Below are 23,801 nucleotides of genomic sequence, written 5' to 3'. Positions count from 1 at the left end.
ACTTCAGTAAAGATGTCAATTAGGGCAACTCCATTTTCTTTAGCTTGTGGTATGGAAGTTGTGATACCCATTGAGGTAGAAATTCCCTCACTTTGAGTTTTTTCAGAGGTCAAATTAAATGAGACAGAATGGGTACAATCCAGACATGACCAATTAAATGTGATTGAAAAAATATTGAAAGTTATTTGTCATGGTCAGATGTACCATGAGCGCATGATACAAGCACATCATAAGAAAGTTCACCCCTGAGAGTTTCAAGAGGGAGATCTAGTTCTTAGAAGGATCCTACCCATTCAAAAAGATATATAACGAAAGTGGATGCCAAATTGGGAAGGACCTTATGTTGTGAAGAAAGCTTTTTTCTAGATGAGCTTTGATCCTTACTAAGATTGATGGACCAAAATAACCCAACCCAGTTAACTCTGATGCGGTCAAGAAGTATTTTGTCTGAAGATAAAGCAAAAAAAGAAGAGAAAAAAAAAACAAAAAAATGAAAAAATAAATAAGCGAAAGGGGGTCCAAGATGAAAATCCGTAAATAGCGTCTTGAAACCAAAGAAGGTCACAAGTTGAAAACCCACAAAGAGCGGCTTGAGTGTCTTTTAAATTCATGATTCGTGCATGGTGGTCTTGAGCTGATAGTAAAGTTGAAATGATTTTTGGTTCAAATAGTAATTTCAAATGATGATCAGAGGTGGGACTGGAGATTAAAAAGTCTCGATTAAAAAAACCAGAAAAGAAATTGAATGAAGATGAGATCCAATACTGGTTTATGGCATCTAATATCTAAAGATTTGGTAGTCTAGAGGGAACTTCACACCCTTATGCATTGTCATAATTCTCGAGATCCCTTGAACATAAGCTACACTTAAGTCACTCTATGGCATTCCAGTTCAAAAGCATTCGTACCATATCTGGGGACGCCTACTTCATTTTCTTTTACTTTTTCCAGTTAAAAGTTTACCATGTATTTACCCAAAAATTCTTTACATTTCTATAAATAAAAAGAGTTATTTTTCTTGTTAACTCCTTTTTGTAAGCATCCTACTTTTAAATTAAATACATATAGTTTGAATTGAAAAACAGGATCATCACGTATTATTATGAAAAATATTTGGAAAATTTATTGTGTTTTGAAGCTGACAATGACTTTAGCATGAGGTTGGCATAGTGATAGGTTCCGGTAAATTAAAACCTTGGGGTGCATAGAAAGTTTAAGCAAGTTAGGGTTAATCCAAGATGTTTGTCACTGATCAAGCAGCTGGTCATGAATATTGTATGGTTTCAAGAACGAAGAAAACCAAGGACATGTCCAACCAAAGAGTATCTGATCAAGATTGTCAGCTGGGGTGAACTGGTCGTGATTTTTGTGCCCAAGATTGGACTGAGTCACAAGATGGAAAACGATAGAGGGTTCTCTTGTGAAAAAGAAAATACACTAAAAAATTATTATTTCACACATTTTAGGCATAAACATGATCATGATATTCATAAATTCATAATAACAAATGTAATTAAGTATCTACTCGTCTTCCAAGAGAAAATCGCAAGTAGGTAACACTGAAACCTCAAGATAAAAGAAACCAATTCAAAGCCTCAAAAAGAAAGGGTTCGAATGACATCAAGATTCGATCTTATTGATGTCAAAGAAAGCAAATCGATCTCGGTTCAATTTTTTCCAAAGAGTGGTGGAGTGAATCAAATTTCTTTAAAAGATTTATTTTCCCTAAAGAGTAGCAGAGAAGATCCTCATTTTTCTCAGATTTGGTCTTTTTGAAGAGCATTCAAGCAAATCAAGTTCGATTTAATCTTCCCTAAAGAGCAGTAAAGTGAATCAAAAATTTTCAAGATCTGATTACCCGAAAAATTAGAGTAGATTCTTCTTCTTTCAGATTTGGTCTTCCTGAAGAGCAGCGAAGCAAATCAAGTTTGATTCAATCTTCCCTGAATAACAGCAAAGTGGATCAAAACTTTTTTGAGTTTGATTTCCCCTAAAGAGTAGTGGAGCATATCCTCCTTCTTTCAGATTTGGTCTTCCTGAAGAGCACTGAAGCAAATCGACTTCAATTCAACCTTCTTTGAAGAGCACAAAAGTGAATCAAAATTTTTCAGATATGATTACCCAAAAAATAGCAGAGCATATCAAATACAACCTACCCTGAAATTACAATAGAACATATTAACCTTTAAAATTCCTCATAACCAGACAAATATGACCATTCTTTGATCTTTTCTCTATTCTCTTTGCACGACAATGAGCAAAGAGGGGCAGTTGTAGATGTTCATTTTTTCTGGGGTTTTCATTCGATGTTTTGTTTGGGTTTATTTATATATATTATTGTTATAATTAGTTATTTATATATATTATATTATTACTAGTTATATAAGGATTAATTATTAGTTATTATTACTAGTTATATGTCTATATATATATATATATATATGGTTCATCATTTTACATGTCTATCTATCTACATATATATATATATATATATATATATATATATATATATATATATTATAGTATTGTTATTACGAATATATATTTCATAATATATTATTATATATATGTGTGTATAATGTGCATACGATTATAATCGAATATATATATATATATATGCTAAAATTTAAAGCAAATAGTTAACATTTTATTAATTTTGTTTGTAAGCCTAAGGTTACAAAATTAAACAAAGCCCAAAAGATTGACAAGGCTAAATACCCAACTGAAGCAAGCCCACTCATACAAGTCCAAGGTGGCTAGGAATTCCCCTCTTTTGTCTAGCGCTGCCGAAAGCTTGGAGCCGTCAAATCTGTTAACCAATATGACGGTCTAGATCAAGATTAGAAATAGGGTTTTTATAACCCTAAAAAAGTCATATGTAGTCGTTTATCCACCGTTGGATCTTTTGAGCTCCAACGACCTAGATGCAACAAAACCTAGGGTTTTACCCTAAAGGATACCAGTCACGTCACCAGCGAAGCTTAACCGTCCTATATTCGAGCGTGAGATGCATGTCACGAGCATCATCAGTAACATACTGGAGCCTTCCTCATGTACCCATGCCTTGTACTCGTCTGTGCCATCAATCACTCGTCCTACGCTGCCACATTCCCCTACCATGACAGTGGTAGATGGGCAAAGCCTCCTCGGTGTAAAACTCCAAATCCCTCGCAAGAAAAAATAAATAAAAAACAAAAATATCATAAGAAAAAACACGGGGAGTTAGAGATATTAGGACAACACCACAAAATCAAAGGGACCTTTTTTCGATCAATAAAAAAAATTGAATCAAATGAGAGAGTTTTTTATGCAATAAAAAACGAGTACCCAAAAAAGAAAATGACTTACATTTCCCATCTGAGAAGAAACATCGTCGACGTCCCCTATGATCCAAATGTCATTGAGCTATCAATGGTAAGTTCTTCGTGTTCTCTAAATACTGTCGAACACCTTCGGGGTTTGTAGGGGTTCGGTTCAAAGGGGTTAGGATTTAGGTATTTGGGGTTTTTTGAGAAAATGTTTAATTTAGGGTTGTTTAACCCCTCATCGGGGTTTGTTCGGTGGCAGCAATCATAGCGGCTGCCTTGCCCGGATAGGAAGAGTGAAAAAAAATAGAAGTGTAAGTTGAGAGAAAACGGCGAGGAGAGAAAATGACAAAAGGGATAGCTAAGAAATGGACTAAAGTTATTTGTTTTGGCCCAAAATGTTATATATATTCAGTTGCCAAAACGGCACTGTTTCATCTAGGGTAAAAGATAGTCGTTTGAGTGCCTAAGGATGGGTTATTTGTTTTGTGGGCCACACCAGTTTTTTTAATGCATTTTAATCCTATTTCGTGACTTTTAAAGTTTCTGATTTTTATCTTCAAATTTTGTGCGCGTTACATTTTAGTCCTAAGTTCTAGATTCCTTTATGTTACCTTTAACATTTAGCATGTAATTTTGTTAGTTTGTATTTTAGTCCCACAGTATGCTTATTTCATTTATTTGTTGTTTTGCACTTTGATTCGCCTGTTTTTTGTATTTACTATTTTTGTCCTTTGTGATATATATATATATATATATATATATACATACACACACGTGTGCACATAAGTATGCATAATATGGTGCATATGTAATATATTTTGTATTGTCCATAGGTATAGGTATCCATATGTTTTAAATATGTTTTCTATCTAAGATATTATGTTGTGTTTGTGCATTCTAATATATATATATATATAGGTCTTAATTTTCGCTTTAATATTTTTATGCATATACCAAATATAACATGATGAGCATTTTCTTTCCATTATTATATGAACTAGTATTAAAGGTATTTATTATATGTCACTTTAAAATAATTATGATATATATTTGCTTAATCAAATTTAAATATTATTTATTTAAGTGTATGTGCTCTTTTAAATGTATTAATCTAGGTTCAATTATTTATTTAAGTATGTGACACTCTTTAGATAATAGGTATGATACTCTCACAAGCATAACTCACTCAACTGAAAAATTGGATTAAAGGTAATGCCCTTTCATTTTAGGTTTGTTGTGAAGTGAATGTCTTAACGTATAAGAAAGTTACTTCCGATAATTTAAAAATGAAAGTGTATCCCGTCAAGTGAAACCCTAAAATTTGACCACACCTATGGAACGAGAGAAAAAGAAATGTTCGTTTACTTAAATTCTTTGACAAAAGATCGTTAGAACTTATAAAAGGTTCAACCTACGTCTTTAGATAATCGAATATCCTTTTTCTTTCTAAAAGGATTGGTAATTTTTAATTTAATTTTTTTATTTTATTATCATTCATGCATTTAAATTAATAATGAATTTTAGATTGAAATAGTAATATTTCTTTATTTCGATTTGAGTGACAATTGAGTGCTTTAAGAAATTAGAGGTATTTTCTTCTCGATAGGAAATAATTAAATATCGACATTTTTGTCCTGAAACTAAAAAAATATTGTTTGAAGGGATATTAAGTTAAATTAAATTCAAACTTGTAAGACTCATTACAAAGATAACTAATGAACAACTAGGTATTGATTTAGGGCGTTGTACGGGTGCTAATCTTTCCCCACGCGTAATCGACTCCCGAACTCAATTTTCGGTATGCAGACCTTAAAATGTTCTTTTAATAATTTTAAAATTAAATTTTATTAAAATGACAACATTTTGGGTGCTCAATCACACCTTAATCAAATATTGGTGGAGACTCCTCGAACCGTTTTTTTAACTTTAAAAAGGAAACACCAAATTAATCGAGATGAGATTATTTAAATTGCACTTAATTAATTAAAAATTAAATTTGTTTTTTTAAATAAATCATTTCGACAATAATTTTTGAAGTGTAAATATTTTATTTTGGAGCTCCTCAGTGAAAAGATTTTTATTATATTTCAGTTTATTTTATGGTTGTTTTAAAGCATGAGAAAGTAAGTTTAAAGTTGGTTACCACTTCAGTGGTTCCGTAAATCGGTCGACTGTGTGTTGTACAGATGTAGGGTGTTACATTTAGTGGTATCAAAGCATCATGATTGACGTTCCTAGGACCTGTAGGTCAATGTCGATCAATGTCAGTAAAGAGTTTATGAGTATACATACCCTACAGAGTTAAGTTGTACTTTTGTATCTACAATAGTTGTAGTAATTACTCGTTTTCTCTTAATTTGATAATCTTAGATATGAATAGCAGCTCAGACCTAAGTAGAGAGGGTAAAGATAAGAGTAGAGTTTCCTTATCAGGTGATATGGGAGATGAGTTCATCCCAGACACAGAGTTTGAAGAGCCCGATGGTGCAGGGGTAGATGAGGAAAACTTCTTTAGAAATATGACTTCAACCTTGGAGTGTATATCTAGAGTCCTCCCTTGGACGCCTATTTAGCCAGCCCAGTCAGTCCCTCCAGTAGTAGCACCTCAAAAAACCTCAGTAGAGAGGTTCCAGAGGTATCGGACCATCGAGTTCTTTGGGTCAGGGGATGATGAACCCATAGTAGCCAACTAATGGTTAAGAGAAACCCTGAGGACTCTTCGTCAGCTGCATCTCACTCCCGAAGAAATGTTGGAATGTGTCATATTCCTGCTGAAAAACGACGCAATAGAGTAGTAGGAGATAGTGGAGATATCGATAGATCTTGAACGACCTACTTGGGATTGGTTCTTAGAGGAGTTCCATCAAAAGTATTTCGGGAGGCCCATATGGATGCGATGTGAGATTAGTTTGCTCAGTTGGTTCAAGGGAACAAATCAGTGTTTGAGAATGAAGTAGAATTTCCCCAGTTGAGTATATATGCCCCAGATTTGGTTTCCTTAGAACTACAGAAAGTTCAGAAAGGGTCTCCGACTAGATATTCTCACTCATTTAGTTATAAATCCACCAAGGGTTTTTGTTAAGTTAGTTCGTCAGGAAAAAGTGGTAGAGAGAGTTGTGATGAGGAGAGTGACAAAAGAATCTGCCACTTCAAGTCAGCGTTGAGAGGTGGTCGAGTCAACAGAACTATCCTAACCATCCAAGAAGTTGAGAAGATCTCAAGAGTCAGAGAGAGCCCCGACAGGTTAGTTTAGCTGACTAACTCAGAATACGAGTAGAGGAAATAGTAGGACTAGTTAGCACATAAGAACATTGTTTACCGCACCAGTAGCTAGTACTGGAGGATTGTTGATAACGCTTTCTCAGCCCATTTATTCTATCTGTAGTAGAAAGCACTCAAGAGTTTGCAAATTTGGATCCAGAGGTTGTTACCGTTGTGGGCCTCTGGATCATTTTCACCGAGATTGCTCAAAGACTCATAATGTAGCTCCAGCATTGACCCAGCAGTCCGCTCCATCAGTTCTGAGAGGCAGAGGGTTTTAGAGAGGAGGGAGTTATTCTGGTCAGACTGGTAGAGGTGTCGTTTAGCCCAGAGCTACTGGGGAGCCCAGAGTTACAACCCGTTAGTTTTCCATTAGAGCTAGTGAAGAGGATATTGCAGTTGATGAGATCTCATGTAAGCTTACCCTATTCCTATTCTAGTACCCGTTATAGTTGATCCAGAGTTCAACCCTTAGAATATAATTCTTAACAATTGAGATTGGTAGTAGATGTCTTGTCAAAATTTCAGGGATGAAATTTCCTATTAGGAGATGAGGGTTGTAACACCCTGAAACTTGGGTTCGTAGTTCGGGTTAACCCAAGACCCAAAGTTGAGCCCAAAAGACTTTATAAATTAGTTGAACCAAGTTTAGTGTTAGTGGTATTGAGTTAAGGCCCAAGGAAATTGTGGTTAAGTGATAAGAATTTTATGATTTAGAAGTTGGGGGACTAATAATATAGTTTTCCCATAGTTAAACTAAAATCTGAAAACTCATTCCTTAATATATCTTATACATGAACCACCCCCATTACATCCTCACCAAATACTTCTCTTCTTTCTTCCGTAATTCCTTTTTTTCTTCTTTCTTCCAAGTTGAGATATTAAGAGTTCTAAGTGTGAGGTTACTAAGCTAAGGTGAGAATGTTTCTCTCCATCCTTCAAGCTTTGTTTCAAGCTTCATTTTGTGAGTTTTAGATTTTGATTTCAAAATGGGTTTTTCTTGAAGGTAGGGTGGCTCCTATTGATTCAAGAGGTGTTTTAGCAGCCAAGGCAATAAGGTAACACACTTATAGCTTTCTCATACCAAGTGTAGATCATGGAAAGTTAAGATGTGTTATAAAATTACGTTTAAAGTATGTGTAGAAATTTTCATGGTAGATTGTTCTTTTGATGTTATAAGCATGTTAATAAGCCTTTATTATGAACCATGTTGATCAAATAAAACTTTAACCATGTTTGGGGACCTCACTAAGATCTTTGGGGTTGAGAAATAGAGTTTTTCATACTTTTTTTTATGACTTCTACAAGTAGAGTATCGATACTATAAGGATAATATCAATACTTGTTCTTCGTTTTGGGCAAATTTGTGAGTTTCTGGGCAAGTGTATCGATACTCTTTCAAGAGTATAGAAACTTTGGGTCATAGTTTTGAAACTCCCAAAAAGTTTCGAAACTAGGCAAAACATAATGTTTAAAAGTATCGATACTTATATAAAGTATCGAAAATTTTACAGGAGTATCGATGCTCTTGGGATAGTATCAATACTTTCAGTCTATTTTGGGGGGGACATGTCAATTTTTAAGGGAATTAGACTCGATGTACCCCCAACACTTATTTTTATGATCAAATATGACTACAAGTGAGAATGATAAGAAAGTTCAATTCAAACGTAGAAACAAGTGAGAATGCTCAGGAAAACGACCAGAACACTCGAGGAACTTTACGATGACTAGTTTAGGCGCAAGGTCAATTACTCAAGGAGTGGGCTAGTCGAGAGTGTGGTGTTCGATGTATAGATTTTGGGGGTCACATTCTCGGCAGACTAAAGGGGTGTGTGAGCTCCGAGATGCAGAATCCTCGTATGTACCATGATGTCTACCATAGAGTGGAGAGTGAGTATACAAGTATACTCACTATATTAGTACATAACAGATTTGTATATCAGATGGAAAAGCATTAGACTTGAATGTTTAAGCCTTTCAGTGAATTACAGTTAGTATGTTTTAGCTGTTAGTGTGGCGCTGAGCTAGTTAGCTCAGCCTTCGAATGTTTTCATGGGTAGGTTAGTAGATCAAGTAGTTGGGAAGCAATAGAAAGACCAAGGTCTAGACCAATCCAGTGCAGATCAGATGTATGTCTCAGTATTTTTATTGGGCATATATATTTGTAAACATTATTGTCTAGTTGAGTCGTAGATTCAGTCAAGTTGGTTTGTAATATTTTTGAAATGTAAATATTTTATTTTGGAGCTCTTCAGTGAAAAGATTTTTATTATATTTTAGTTTATTTTATGGTCATTTTAAAGCATGAGAAAGTAAATTTAAAGTTGGTTAGCAACTTCATTGGTTCCGTGTGACACTTTAAATCGGTCGACTGTGTGTCGTATCATGTAGGGTGTTACAAAACGGGTCAAATCTAACCATCCAAAGTGAGTAGTATCGATACTCTACTTGCAGTATCGATAGCCTAGGATCAAGTTTCGATACCCCTATGAGTATCGATACCAAAAATGCATTCTGTTACGAAAAAAGGGCCTCAATATCGATATTGTTACCCCTGCAGTATCGATACTCACCGTGGCAGTATCGATACTTCCTTCTGAAATCCCTAATTTTAGCCCCAATTTAACCAGTATCGATACTCGAACCCTAAAATAGTTTATTTAGGCTCAAGAAATCAGTCAAAAATTATCCCAAATGACTTAGTTTGGTTTGTAAACTTATTATGAAGCTTTAGTTGGTTGTTTAGGGTCTTAAGGTATCATAAAAATGCATTATTAACACCTAAAACATGATTTACTTGAGAATTTAAAAGTAAACACAAAAATGCTTCAATAACCATATCTTAGCAAAATCTCTAAATTTATGAAAGCTTAATACTCCAAAGGATTAGAAATACACTACTTGATGTTTGAATCCCGAAATGAAACCCCTTGCTTGGCCACACAACTTCTCTTGGTGATTTAGACGAAAAACCCCACTTTTCTCTTTCAACTATAAAACCAAAGGCTTGATTCATTAAAACGATGTTGTTGAAAAGGTTAAGAACAAATTTGAAGCTCTGGAAATGTGTGAAAGGCTAACATTTAACTATCACCTTTGGAGATGAGGAAGAGAAAAGGAGAATAAAGCAAAATAACGATAAGAGATAAAAAGTCTCCGTCTTTCTAAAATGGGAAAATTGCACTAAAGGTCATTCCTCGTCTTTAAAAATTTCATAATTCTCCTTTTTTTATGGGTAATTGGGCTCAAGTCCAAACCCAATTAGGTGCAATGACTTAATTTATGAAATCCATGAGGCCCACATGCCTCTCGGGTAAACCTGAAACTACTAACCAAGAATTTGGGGTGTTACAATCCTCGTACTTCTCGAGCCCATCCTTCTCTTTGAGTCCCTCCTCCTCAAAATCTACCTCCCAATCCTATTCCTAACCCATTCAAAATCCAAATGAACTCATTATTCAAAACTTCTACTTCAATGAACCTGGTCGAAAAAACCTTTGGCACAGGTACTCATAAACCTTTGAGACATTACTTGAGTGTATGTCCTATCTATCTGCCATGACCAAGCTTAACTTCAAATACCTTCTGATTCTCAAATAAGCTAGACAAAACCTTTAAGATCAAACTCGTTGTCTATCAACAACTTGTTCAAACTTTTTATTCCAATTTTGTGTGTGTTCATGGTAAAACCCAAAGTTCCACTGTTAGTATTTGCTCCTATCTTATGGGGTGATACATTCAGATCGATGTTGCTTCCACACCCAATGACTTATGCTTAGAGCTCAAAGGAATAGATAATGAGAATGATCATGTAGATTCCCTATATGAGATCGGTAAGAGTGCTAGCCTCTTAGATATTCATGAAGGATTCTTGCATCTCATTATCTCTTAGTGGTTTCGACCATCCGAAGGAAAATTCTCTTCCCTTCGTACCATAGAAATTTAGTGGATCTATTACTTTCAAAACAACAAACAAATTAATTTCCCCAAATTTGTCTTCGTTGAGCTTGTTAACACCATAAACAAATTCACCTCTAAAAAATATGATACCCTTGACTATGGATGTCTTCTTTGTCATTTCTTCATCAAAGTCTATATCAATGTTGATTAAAATCTCGTTGTACCCTTGTCCATTTTCATAGATCTTAAATCTCTTCACAAATCAGTATGTAAGCTAATTGGCACGACTTGGTAAAGAAAATGAAAGCAAGAAGTTGGTTTTTCTTCTGGAGTAGCTCAGCTTCAGGATGACAATGTGATGTACGACACCGACGATCTCTTGAATCGTGTTCCTGACGACCCTCCTCGAGTTGGAAATGAGGATGCTGGTGCGATGCCTCCTTACTTCTAGACATTTATGGAGACAATGGACTTGAGGTTTTCTACCATGGAGTCTCATTTCTCTACTTTAGGGACTCATATTGCTGCTCGACAATTGTCTTTAGAGGCAATGCATGGGGACTCCCGATATGATTTACTTGCTAGATTTGACATGGTTACGGATAGAGTCCACGCTCACTCTCACGACTTCACTTCCTTCCGCGTTCCATCTTTGGGTCGTAATCCTCCTCCGTCGAATGCTTGATCTCTTTTCTATAATTGAATGCTTGTTATTTGCTCATATTTGGTCTTGCATTTAGATATTGTTGAATATTTTTATTTTTTGTGTTAGGATATTGTTTCTTCATCATTTGGTACTTTGGATTTGGATATTTTGTGCACTTGGATGTTTTTATATGGATATTTATGCTATTTGGATGATTATTATGATTTTATGATATTTGATATTCGAGACATGCTTATTTCTTAATTATGACCATGATTATTGCTTAAGAATACCATTTATGTTGACTAACCTTTTTGGCAAATTTTATCTTTTTACCTTTTTGATTTAACAAAAATATGGAGAAATGTTTGGGTAAGGAGGAGTATTTATTTTCAAGGAAATCTTAAAATTTTTTCAAGGGTTTTGTTATACCAAAAAGGGGGAGATTGTTGAACTATGCTTTGATATTTTGATATACCAAAAATTAATATTTTTAAATAAATTTTAAGATTATTTTCGATTTTGATTTTTGAGATTATATTTGATTCAATCGTTCGAATATATAAATTATTTTTAAGGTCAAAAACTCTATTTTTCACTCCTTACTCCATTGGAAATTCAAGCCATATATTGGAAATAATTTTCAAACATTTTTACAAAAGGTTTTGGATTTCAATAGAGTTAAAAACTAATTTTTAACTCATCAATACATATTCTGCAAGAACAGTGCCGATTTTGTTCATGTGGTACCGATATCAGTATCGATACAAATAGGCTAAATTTGTGAATAAGTACTGATACTCCAAAATGTAATAATTATACTTCTTACATAAGTATCAATACTCGAAATGAGAGTACTAATACTCTCTCTATGATTTTGACAATTGCAAATTCGAATATACCATTTTAGTATTGATACTCCTCTGAGTATCAATATCAGTATCGATACTTCTTCATGAGTATTGATACTTTCGTTCCCCAACGGCTATAATTTTGTATTTAATGCAGGCAGTATCGATACTCTAAGTACGAGTACCAATACTCTAAACGTCTAGGCAATATTTAACGCGGGAAATTTCTTCCAAACAACTCTATTAACTCCCACAATAATCAAAAACGGCTAGAATTGAATAAAATGTATAAAAATAAGATTTCAACTCATAAGAGATCAAAGAGAAAGACAAAGCAATCACATTGAGTCAAAATTAAAGTCAACGTTCTTCAATATTTCTTTTGCTTTCATAAAACACTTTTGTACTCATTTGTTTTTATTTCTCAAGTGTTCTTATTTGTTTTTGAATTGTGCAAACACATTCCTAGTGAGGTTTTCTAAGTTTGTAAATTTGTAATTTTCTCTTTGAGAGTTTTTCAAGAATTTGAGATATAATTCTTGAGAGAGTTGTAAAGTTACACCTTATCCTCAAAGGTTGATACAGATAGCTAAGGTAGTAATGTATATTTTGATTTAGAAAGTCGAACCACTCTAAAATTCTCATGTTCAATTTTCAATCTCTTAAGCTTCCACCAAATTTTTATTTGTCAATTTACCACCTCTTAACTATTTCATCCTTTTGATTACTCAACAAATATACAATTTAGAAAAGGAAGTATGATTTTTTTATAAAAAAAAAGTGATAGTTAAAAAATAATTTTTACTTGGACCTGATTTCTCAAGAATTTAAAGTTTTGTTAAACCTTTTAATCTTCATTTTCAGATTCAAACCATCTAAAGCTTAGATATTTAAACTAGTGATCTTCCAAGTCCAGCTTCACTTTGTCACCTATTTTCTAAGTTAGCTTGATTAACACAGTTGAATTCTCAATCTTTGTTAATTGTTTGTCTCAAATGCATATCTAGATTAGTATTAAATATTATCCTCAAACACATTATCCTGAGAAGAAGAAAAAACCATTGCATTGTCAGCTACATCCTAGAAGCTGAAATCAACATAGAATACAAGGATTTAGAACCCTCTCCCTTTCAACATGTAACCCCTAATTTAAAAAAAAACAAAGTAACGATAGCTCGAACAGCTCCGGCCGAAGGCTCGGTTGCGGTGCCCAATGGTTAAGATAAAAGCATTTTGTTCCAATGCATGTTGGCTGCCTTTATCTAGGGCACCATATTTTCATCATCTGTACGATCTTGGGTGTCATTTTCTGTATTTGGATCGTCTTCTGATGGTAGCACCCCATCTTGACCATTTGCAAGACCATCTGCATCTTCTTTAGCTTCCTGTCCATTGTTTTCATGCACATTGTTATCAGTTACACCATTTTCAGCTACCGCTGTGTCATCAACTTCCATTGCATGATTTGAGGATATTGGATCACGCTCACTGTTTTGCTCCTCGGATGTTCCTGTGAATTGTTCGGAATAAGCCATGTACTGATACATGGTTCTCGCCTGGAGAGTTAAAAAGAATGTGAAAATCTAACAGGGTGTTTGGAATTTATGAAAGACACCACCGGGATAGAAAGTTGCACATTTTGGTAATTACCAGACCCTAGGACTCCCACCTCTCGTCGTGGTTGCATGCCATAAAAAGAGAATTGAAAACACTAAAAATCAAATATGAAAATAAAGGATTCAATATATCGACAAAGGAACTTGCCTGTTGCAATTGATTTATTCTCTCGAAAACTATGTTGGCCATCTCCTCAACACCACTGACAACATAGGGATGCCCAATGTCATCAACATGGCGTTCGGTGAATGATGTGCCCTCGTTCAAATCTAGAGCGAGATGATCAGGTCTTTGAAGCAGACGCTGAAAAAGTAGGCTGGAGTTCATAACACTGTTCAAACAAAGAACGGCGACAGAACACATACAAGCCAAGGCGGGCACGAGACATGGCAACCACCAATCTTCTAACATCACGAAGGTGACCGACAAAGCGAGTACGAACAAGAGAAAGCAAAATGAAATCATTTTGCTGGCCTTGAAACTTGTCAACCGTGGCAACCTTTAGAAAGGCATTAATAAGCAATTTGAGCACCATATGAAAATAATATTGAGACCAAAACAGAGGAAGAAAGAAAAAGACACGAAGGAACCCTCTTGCAAGAATGCAGGCATAGATATCCATGAACACCAATTATACCTGTGCTAATTTACAGTTATAACCATAAGCCACATTTTTTTTCCTGATAAGAATAGGTCTCGTTAAAAAACCCCTTCTTAACTGTCCGTTCTCCCCAAAAGGGTGAACAAACAATCAGCGGAAAGAGGAAAAGAATACCTCAAGTTTATTAAAATAACGGTTTTTAATACCCAACGTTACAACCAGTATAAAGCAGTAAGCCCATTACAAAGACAAAACCCATCCCTCAACTATCCCTTATACTCACCTTACCCAATCCCTTTTTTTGCCAATTCGTCAACTTCCCAATTAGCGCTTCTTAGTATCAAACGTAACATAACATCTTTAAACAAAACCAATCTCCCTAACAAGAAGGACATGTTGAGGGGTTTTTAACCCAATCTAAAGCTTTCAAGCAGTCACTTTCAACAATAAGACGACCCAACGAACCCCATTCTGACTCGAAGAAAAGTAGACCATAAGCAACATAATGATCCAAAGAACACCTTAATGAGAGGTAAAATCAGCAATAACTAACCTTACTCGGTGGACCGATAAAATCATATGGAAGGCATCGTCTGTTAATAACATCACGAATCAGAAGCTTCTGACCATTGTAAGTAGTCAAGATGGAAATTTTATTCGCAGGGTAGCCAAGCAATCTCATGTATATATAGACACTGACAACATATTCAGCTTCACCTTCATTTTGATAAAACCAAGGAGAGGGAGCAGACTCACCTCTCCCATGGAAGTCAGGTACATCCACTAATTGGTAATCATAGGAAAATCCAGCATTTGCTCTATGGAAGATAGCTTCCTCTTTCACGGAAGGAAGGTCCCCCAAATCCCGGTACCTCCAGTTATAAAGTTGTGCTATACTTGGCCTGGCTCTACCCTGAGCATTAAGCTCAATGTAAGGAATTCCCAGTCGAACAAACCTGGTAAACAAACTTTGATCCATATGGCTGTACTTTTGGAAAGCCATATTTTTCACAACAGGGGGCAGCTGGTGATGATCACCAATCAATATGCAGCGTTTCAGCCGTGCGTAACCATCTTCCTGTCTTTGGAGTAACATAGGGATGAAAGTTTCAATCTCCAGGATCTGAGCACTTTCTTCCATCAATAAATTGTCATACTTGAAACCAAGTTGAAGAAAATCTTTTCTCTTTAGGGCTGCATGGGTACATGTCATTGCCACAATCTTTGCCTGCTTGGTCATCAGATAATTTGCCCGGTCAGCCGTGGATTTGAGCAATTCAAATGCCCTGCACTCTTCAAGCTCTTGGAACATGGTCTTAAGATGACGAAAGCACCCGTGGGCTGCCCGCATATCATTCTCAAATGATAGGCCAGTAAAGACTGCCTGAGGGGTGTTGGAGAAGAACTCTTTGAAAGGGAAGTGGTCTTGGACAAATGTTGACTTATCTTCATTACCCGCACACACAGCAAGGAATTGCTCCCAGTGTGAATATACATGGAGCAACCAAAAATATCCAGAAGTTTCACAGGTATACCCTACGTCTTCGGGAAGTTGTAGGGATCTTGCAAGCCTCTCCACCTCACTAAGCAGTTCCAGCCGTCGAACAAGCATTGCATTCACTCGGCCCTGCCTACTGAAGTCCAGATCGGTTGCTAGCTCTTGTTCACCCTGACCGAGACGAAGAAGATAGCGAGCAGGCACATCTCTCTGAAACACAATAACATAGATCAAATAATTTGCGCTAATATATGTACTAAATTTTACAGAGCAGAAGCTTAATGTGGGATGGAAGAAAAGAAGAAACTCCATCAGTAAAAATGAATGCCATACCTCCATTATTTTCTCAAAAAGGTCATTCAAAGCTTGATTAGAATGAGTAATTATCAATGTTCTCTGGGATGGACAATTGTGATATAGGACATTCAATATTGCACTGCCGTATCAGTCTTCCCTGTTCCTGGTGGACCCACAACCATAGTTAATCCAGGCTGAATACCTGATATGATTGCTCCAATCTGTACACAAAAAGAGGAAAATTAGAAGTGGTTATTCAAAAGCCACTTGAACATTTACAAACTTTTTAACTTATAATTAATATTAGCCAATCAGCACCAGATCTCTAGAAAGTAGAAACGAGTATTTCTTTGCTTCTAGTCATGCAGAATGGCATTTCTTGATAAACATGTTCATGAAAATTTAACTGCAGGAAGATAAAAGTTTTCTATGAAATATTCTATTTCCAAAAGAGAAAGGGAGCAGACAGGAACTCACAAAGAAAGAAATAAGATTGAAAACAATAAATCATCATAATAAGAACTTTCAGTTACTCCATTTTTTCATAAAGCTGGAGTATTGAAACAATTGTCCAAGCGTAGTACCGAACAATTTTCCTATTTTACTAAAAGTCAGAGCTCTTCTTCAGAGAACGTGAGAAAAGAAATACAAAGTATGTGGAATATCAACTTTTTCTAAAGCTTAAGAGTTGAATTCCAGGATCCTAATATATACTAAGGATATAATGTTGAGCAGTTTGCATGCTTAAAGCAGTAGTCATCATCTACTTGATTTTCTGAAACAGATCATACTTCCACTCTCTTTGATATCTTATGTGGTGTTAGCATATAGGTTCCCTACATAACTAATGTGGTGTTAGCATACATGCTGCGTGCTGCTAGGACTAAAAAAATTATCAACACAAATTGAATGGAAATATAAACCTCCCTGCCCCAATTATCCCTCTTAAAAGCAAAAAACAAAATAGCAAGGAATACAATCAGTAATTTAAAAAGAGACCAGAAGTTAACAATTACTAAATTATTAAGATAATGATGTATAGAAAAAAGACGGGGAGATCCATTAAATTCAAAGAGAGTTGCCCTATACCTAAGTGAGAGAGAGAGAGAGAGAGAAAGAACAAATCAAATTTCTATTAAACTCAGAGAGTAGCCCTATACCTGAGTAGGCGTAAATCTAACAGAGTTCTGTTTTGGTTGATCTTGAGGATAAGGACCTGGATCAGGAGGGATATATGCTTCAACAATTAGTTTTTCTTTCTCAACAGAGGCATCTACCAAATTGGCATCATTGATACCAGAATCAGATCTTCCATTTCCTAACAGAGCATGAGTGTCACTTTTAAATGACCGAGGAAGCTTGATACGGAATGGTGGTCTTGGATCCAAATTTTCCCTACCATCTGAATCAACAAAGCAGACCTAGAAAAAAGAGCAAAAAAAGTTCAGTACTCCCGGGAAAGCATTAAACTGCAATAGCAAAAGTAGAAACGCTGATCAAAACCTGATAATGTGAAAAGCTCTCTTTCAAATGGTCTGCATTAAGAAAAGTATCTTTGAAATCCACCGTCTCTAGAAGATCAGGCATATTTGTCCATTGTGCAGCAGAAGGATGCCCATAGCCCAAAAATATTTTATGCAACCACTCAGGAACAATACAATATTCATTCATAAGATCTCTAATAGATTCTAAAATTGCTTTGAAGTTATTTTCCTTAGGTTTCCTCCTCATCAACACATTAAATGTCCCATAAACATCTTCAGCGCCTTTTTCAGCAATGTCAGTGACATCCATGTGATACTGAGCAGCATCTAAAGCAACAGTAACAGTTCTTAGTTCACCTTTTGGTGGCTTCCACTCCTCACGTTTAGTTCTTCCACTAAAATCATTCATGAGAACCCCCTCCTCATCACAAATCTCAATAATTTCACATCCTCGTACATACTGCAGGCCAAGCTTCTGTGGCACACTAGCTTTAGCTTCTTCCTCTGCACTTAGAGGTTTAAATGAGGGGCTAATCGATAGCAAAAACAAAACATCATGCTCCTTAAGGGCATCCCACTCTGATCTTACGTGTGATTTATAACTAGAAATGCTGTATGTTATCTTTGCAGTCACAGAAGCGGGCTTGACCTCTCCGATATTTGGCTGCTTGACCTCAGTGATTTTGAATTCTTTTACTGGCACAGCCATTCTTGACCAGCCACGGAAAGCAGTTTCTCCCTCATTATTGATGTAGGCAAGAAGGTGAGGAATAGCTTCCTGGATGTCCTCGCGAATTTCATATGTAGACTCCAAGCGGAAGAGATTGAAATTCCTTAGAAGATAGTCATGTAGAGTTAAGAATTGTAGGTTCAGCTTAGGAAGAGCTAGACAACCTTCACCAGAGTAATTAATACTCGGCACAACACTTTCATCCCACATAATCTGCTCATTTGGATAGAGAGGAAGAGCATTTATGGCTTCCTTTTGAGATGGGTGCTTCTCAAAAAATGAGATCATCACCTCAATAAGAAAATCAACCCTTTCTGACCAAGGATCATCCTTTGAAACCAGTTTGAGCTGAAAAGAAAAATGGTAAATGCATTATGGTAATTGGTTATAGTAATAGTAGTTTCATTCACAGGTAGGTGCACATGAAACCAGCTAAAATCAAGCAAAAAAATAAAACAAGTTATGGTGCTAGCTGAATAAATAAATTTAGCCATGTAACTAACAGAATAATCCAGACTGATCAGGGGAAGAAAGATAGGAGAAGCAACCCCCCAAAAAAGGATAATAGAAGTTAAGAGGGGAAGCAGAAATAGAAGCAATTATGGAGAAACAGAGGAGATCAGGGGGGAAATGGAAGAACCAAGGGGAGGAGGGACAGAAAGAATTAAAAGATAGAAAAATATCCATGATATTTCCAAGCATCAAATTCAATCACCATCCAAGACTTAATCAAAACTGAAATATCATATGCACTGAAAAACTAAATCCTAAACTTGAATAAGAAGCAAATACGACAGGTTTGGTTACCAGAATACTCATAGGAGTTCGAAACAAAGTTGGCAGCCTCCCCCTATAGATTTTTACAAATTTAATGTTGATGGGGCTGTCAAGTCTGATGGGATGAAGGGAGGAATTGGAGGTATTTTGAGAGATTGTAATAGCATTATCCTATCGACCTTCTCTGTTAGTATTGGTCCAGGCCCTCCTCCGTTGACTGAACTAAAAGCTATTAAGAAAGGCCTAGACATTTTCCTATCATCAGATTGGGCGGCAAAGGGAAGATTGATCCTAGAAAGTGACTGTAAATCTGCTGTAGACTGGATTCTGCTGCCTAATTATGTTCCTAGTTTCTTCAGTTCACTTGTTGAGGATATTGTGTCCTTAGTTCATGAGAGGGCGATTATTATTCGATGGATTCCTAGGGGATGTAATTGGGAAGCAGATAAATTAGCTAAGGATGGGATTGGTTGATTGTAAGGGTATTTTTATAGGGTGTTTTAAGATTATAGTTTTATTCTGATGCCCTAATTGTATTGGTATAATTTATTGTAATAGTTTCTCTATTCAATAAACTAAGGCACTCTTTTCCTCCTTCCGATAGTTACTCTTTCCAAGAGCTAACTAAGAGGGAGGTTTTTAATGAGGCCTATTATTCCTATCAAAAATAAAATAAGAAAGCAATACCAAATCTATACTCACTAATAATTGAAACAAAATAAAAAACGAGTGGACCTCGTCGCTGATCAGACCAAGAAATCAATGTAGTATATACACTTCATTCAGCCACCACTGAAACATGTGATAGATGAATTCACAAGAGAACTAAAACCACAATCCAAAAACTATGACAGCAAAACAGTACTTGAGGCGAACAATTCATTTTATTAACATCCTAGTTTCAAATTCAATGCCAAAAGATATGATAATGAAAAAGGAAAAATAAAAAACAATTTTATGACCTACAAACCTTAGAGCAAACCAAGTCCTTCAATTCTTGAGGAGAAAGTACAGACAATTTCTTTGAGAGATCCGCACGTTTGTGTATTGAGCCAATGTTGGCCAGTGCAAGTTCTCGCAACTACAAACACCATAGAAACAAGAGAGAAAGAGATAAAATCTGGAAAATGTGAACAGTAAAGATAAGAACTATCTGCTAGTGACAAGCATCTGCAGATAACCAACTGCCAATGACAGACCTTGGGAATTTTCTTAAAAGCCAGCAGCTGGAAGGATTGAAAACGATCATAATGAGATTGGAGCACCTCATCATCCGTAAACTGAGTGCCAACATGATCATTTATCTCAAAATTTTCATAGAACTGTAGCAAATCCACAAGTTGTGCAAAGAGTTTCCCTTTGTTATGTCTATAAAGTGCACTTAAATGGCATTTGGCAACAACAGCTACATCAGCCACAAGAGGCCTCAGGTACCTGTACCACAAAAAAGGACAATCATATATGGAAACAAAAACAAATACGACACGAGACAGGGACAAGAACACTAAGAACGTAGGTGAACAAGGAGTTCCAACACGAAACAAAAAGACATTTGTGATAAACAAACCACCAACAGCTTCTTTTCCCAAATAAAGCAAATGAAAAGCCAGTAACAAAGGATAAAAAATCAGTTAAAGCTAAGAGTATAAGATGCAGTTGCAGGGAAATGGTACCTCCTTGTTGGCAGCTGACTCAATAGATCAATGAGAAATTCCATAAACCTTTCACAGTACAAAATAGAAGCATCATCAACTTCCTTTAAACTAAGATCATCATCTTCACTGACAGAATGCTTCTGGGTAAAAACCTTGTGATCAAGACCCTGAGCAACATGAAAAATTAGCAATTAACCTGCCACAAAATCATTGAACACCAGAACCCCAACCACCAAAAAAGGCAACCAAAGCAACTGATATTCCAGCATAGTACCTTAAGAAACTCTTCTATCAGATTTCTCAAGAAGTTTACTTCCAATGAAGATAAGGGATCAGGATTGACTCCTAGCTTCATAGCATCATCAGATTCTTTCTTTATCATTCTTTTCCATTTCTTGATCAAATCTGGATTAAGACAAGTTCCATCTACAGAAAAACGAAAATAAGATAATCACCAGGAAAAGGAGTTTGAAAAATACAATTAATACAATAAAATCTTACCTGAAAACGACCATAAAACAAACTGTGCCAGGAACGCAAACTTGCTAATCTGAGGACAGTTTCCCTGACGATTTCATCTTCCAAACTCTGAACATTCAGCAGTTACAACGTTACAATACAAGTAAGTGCTTAAGAATGCTTTTCTATTTTTACACATGTACTATGAAATATGCTTATCCTCAGCACTATGTTACTGTTTTCAGGCAAAGTATGCAAATCAAGTACTTCCATTAAACTGTTTGAGGTTACATTCCATAGATGCAAGCATTTGACAGATGCATCAATTTATAACATATGAATGCATTCGCTAAAAAATGTATACTTATGGTGCAAGATTACCTGGAAAGCATTGATCATGAAAACCAGATAATTCGTTTTCTCTGCAATGGTTAATTCTCTTCCCTGCATCCAAATGAGGTTATCAAATATTTAGCCTATTTATCATCCATTTCTGAACAAAGAATGCTGAAGTACTAAATCTACCGCTTTTGTTTGAAGAAATAAAGAAAATATGACCACATTTAAGAGATCATGTCATTCGTAAAAAAAAAACAGAGAAAAGAAAAAGAAATAGCTTTGTCATGTTCTTCTATACCACCAGACACTGCCATGTATTAATTATGGATATTTAACAAGCTCTCAATGTGCTAAGCAAAAGCAATAGCAACACAGACCTCCTTAAGCCGAAGGACCCTTTCAAGGAAACCTGTAAACACATCCTTCCGATCATAAAAGCATGTCCAAGCAGCCACATTCTCTCGAAACTGCAATATTCAAAGATAATGTGTCAAAAACTCACTCGTTAGATATCTCATGCTACATTTGAATGTTGCTTTTTGAATTTTTGCTTCCTATAAAGTTATAAAAGCCAAAGGAAAATCAGAATTGCAAAGGAAACGAGTAAACCAATAAAATCTAACACCAATTCTAATCTAATAACCATATCAAAATAATATCAGCAAAATATATACTCTTAACTTTCTTCTCAGACCGACACTAAATAATAAATGTAAAATATAATTTGCTTGCAAGTAGCAAAGCAAAAAAACAAAGGGCAATTCAACAATACGGATCTAGTTACTCTTAATTATTTAAAATAAGTAATTTATCTAAAAGAAGGGCTTTACCTTCTCATTAACCATCAAAATCATAGACATGACATGCTCATACGTCGCGGTCTCAGCATCAAAATTCGGCCACAAGTAGTTCTCCAAATACTGACTGACTTCTAATATCATAACCCTCTGCAAAGGCACGGTTTTCCTCTGAGACTTCCCTTCAGACTTCACAGTAAGCTCGGCCTCATAAATCTCCTTAACCAGCTGAGGGTCGAAAAGCTTATCAGGATTTGAGCCACCGCTTTTGAGCCAATTCGCGGCTGCTATTCTCGTCAGCTGGTCCCGCTGGATTTCAGATAAAGTAATAGAGCTTGGAAGGGATGAACTGTGGGGGGGTTTCGTTTCCGGTTTGTCCTCGAAGTCGACCGGGTACTCGGCTACCCGGTGGCGCTTGAAGTCGTAAACGCCGGTTCCGTGAACCTTGGTCATTGGGAGAAGTTGGGTAGGGTTAGGGTTTTAGCGGGGATTTTAAAACGATAGTGAAAAAATGGAGCCGTGAAAAAATGGAGCCGATTGGAAACGGAGAGAAGCAGAGGATTAGCCGTTGGATTTGCGGAAATTGAAATGCATGATTTGAGTAAAAGGGTTTTTGATGTAAAACTGGAAGGGGGGTTTTGTTGCATCGGAAGAAGAGAGTGATCCAAGTTTTCAGTTTCACCCCATAAATCGGCGATTTTCCCGATACATCATCGGTGACCGGTAATATTATCGATCTAACACCGGTCAGATTATATTTTTCGATCTAACATCTTTAGCAGTAAAGCGCGCCCCCTGTACGGGGCTATACGATGATTTGGCGTCACGTGGGATATAGCGCGCCCCCTGCACCGCGCTATACGGTGAGCTGGCGACACGTGGGTATAGTGCGGCCCCTGCAGCGCGCTATACACCACATAGGGGTATAGCGCGGATTAGGTACCGCGCTATACATTTACTCCTAATAATTTTATATAGCGCGGGGCAGGTACCGCGACATACCTTTACTCCTGAATAATTTTATACGGGGGCAGGTACCGCGTTTTGTATAACTTTCCTCGCTATAAATACCATTCTCCACCGGTTAATTTCTCACATCTCTCCTCTCAACTTATAAATTAATACAACAATTCCGTAACGAGTCAATAATTCTGGCAATCTTCTCATATTTTATTTAGAAATTCGTGCGATTTTTCGTTATAAGGTAATTTTGTTATAATTTTTTTTTATTGTTTATTATGATTATTTGAAAAAAATATTATACTAATTATTTTCAATTAATTTTTGTGTTTATAAAATTGGAAAGCGGGAGCATACGTCGAAATAGTTTTGCAGTGCAGGTAATAATATTAAATTATATTATTTAATTTATTTACGTTGATGTGTAAAATTTCATTGTGTTATATGTTCATTCATATAATTTATTAAATCAGGCTTGTTTCATTTTTTTCAGATATATAGTGTCGCACTTTTAAACTCAAATAATGGCGCGACTTTCAGCTATTGTTTATAATGGTGAAATTCGAGAAGATGAAACCGGCGTTTTTCGTATCAAATGAGCGTGTTAAAATATCATTC

General features: G+C 35.9%; 1 protein-coding gene across 1 annotated transcript; it reads right to left on the bottom strand.

Annotated features, from left to right (window-relative positions):
* Positions 1–12,944: 12,944 nt before the first annotated feature.
* LOC120174139 (RNA helicase aquarius-like) lies at positions 12,945–22,837 on the bottom strand. Its single transcript, XM_039181102.1, is given in 16 exon segments — positions 12,945–13,525; positions 13,734–13,895; positions 13,897–14,085; positions 14,741–15,895; positions 16,019–16,116; positions 16,119–16,203; positions 17,143–17,403; positions 17,486–18,544; positions 19,944–20,054; positions 20,173–20,407; positions 20,647–20,795; positions 20,903–21,054; positions 21,117–21,216; positions 21,469–21,531; positions 21,804–21,893; positions 22,257–22,837. Coding segments are annotated over 16 exon segments (4,623 nt in total). The 5' UTR covers positions 22,677–22,837; the 3' UTR covers positions 12,945–13,231.
* Positions 22,838–23,801: the final 964 nt, after the last annotated feature.

The sequence above is a fragment of the Hibiscus syriacus genome, unplaced genomic scaffold (assembly GCF_006381635.1).
Source record: "Hibiscus syriacus cultivar Baekdansim isolate YM2019G1 unplaced genomic scaffold, ASM638163v2 tig00112000_pilon, whole genome shotgun sequence".
Classification (NCBI taxonomy): Eukaryota; Viridiplantae; Streptophyta; class Magnoliopsida; order Malvales; family Malvaceae; genus Hibiscus; species Hibiscus syriacus.
This window is presented reverse-complemented; position numbering and strand designations above follow the sequence as displayed.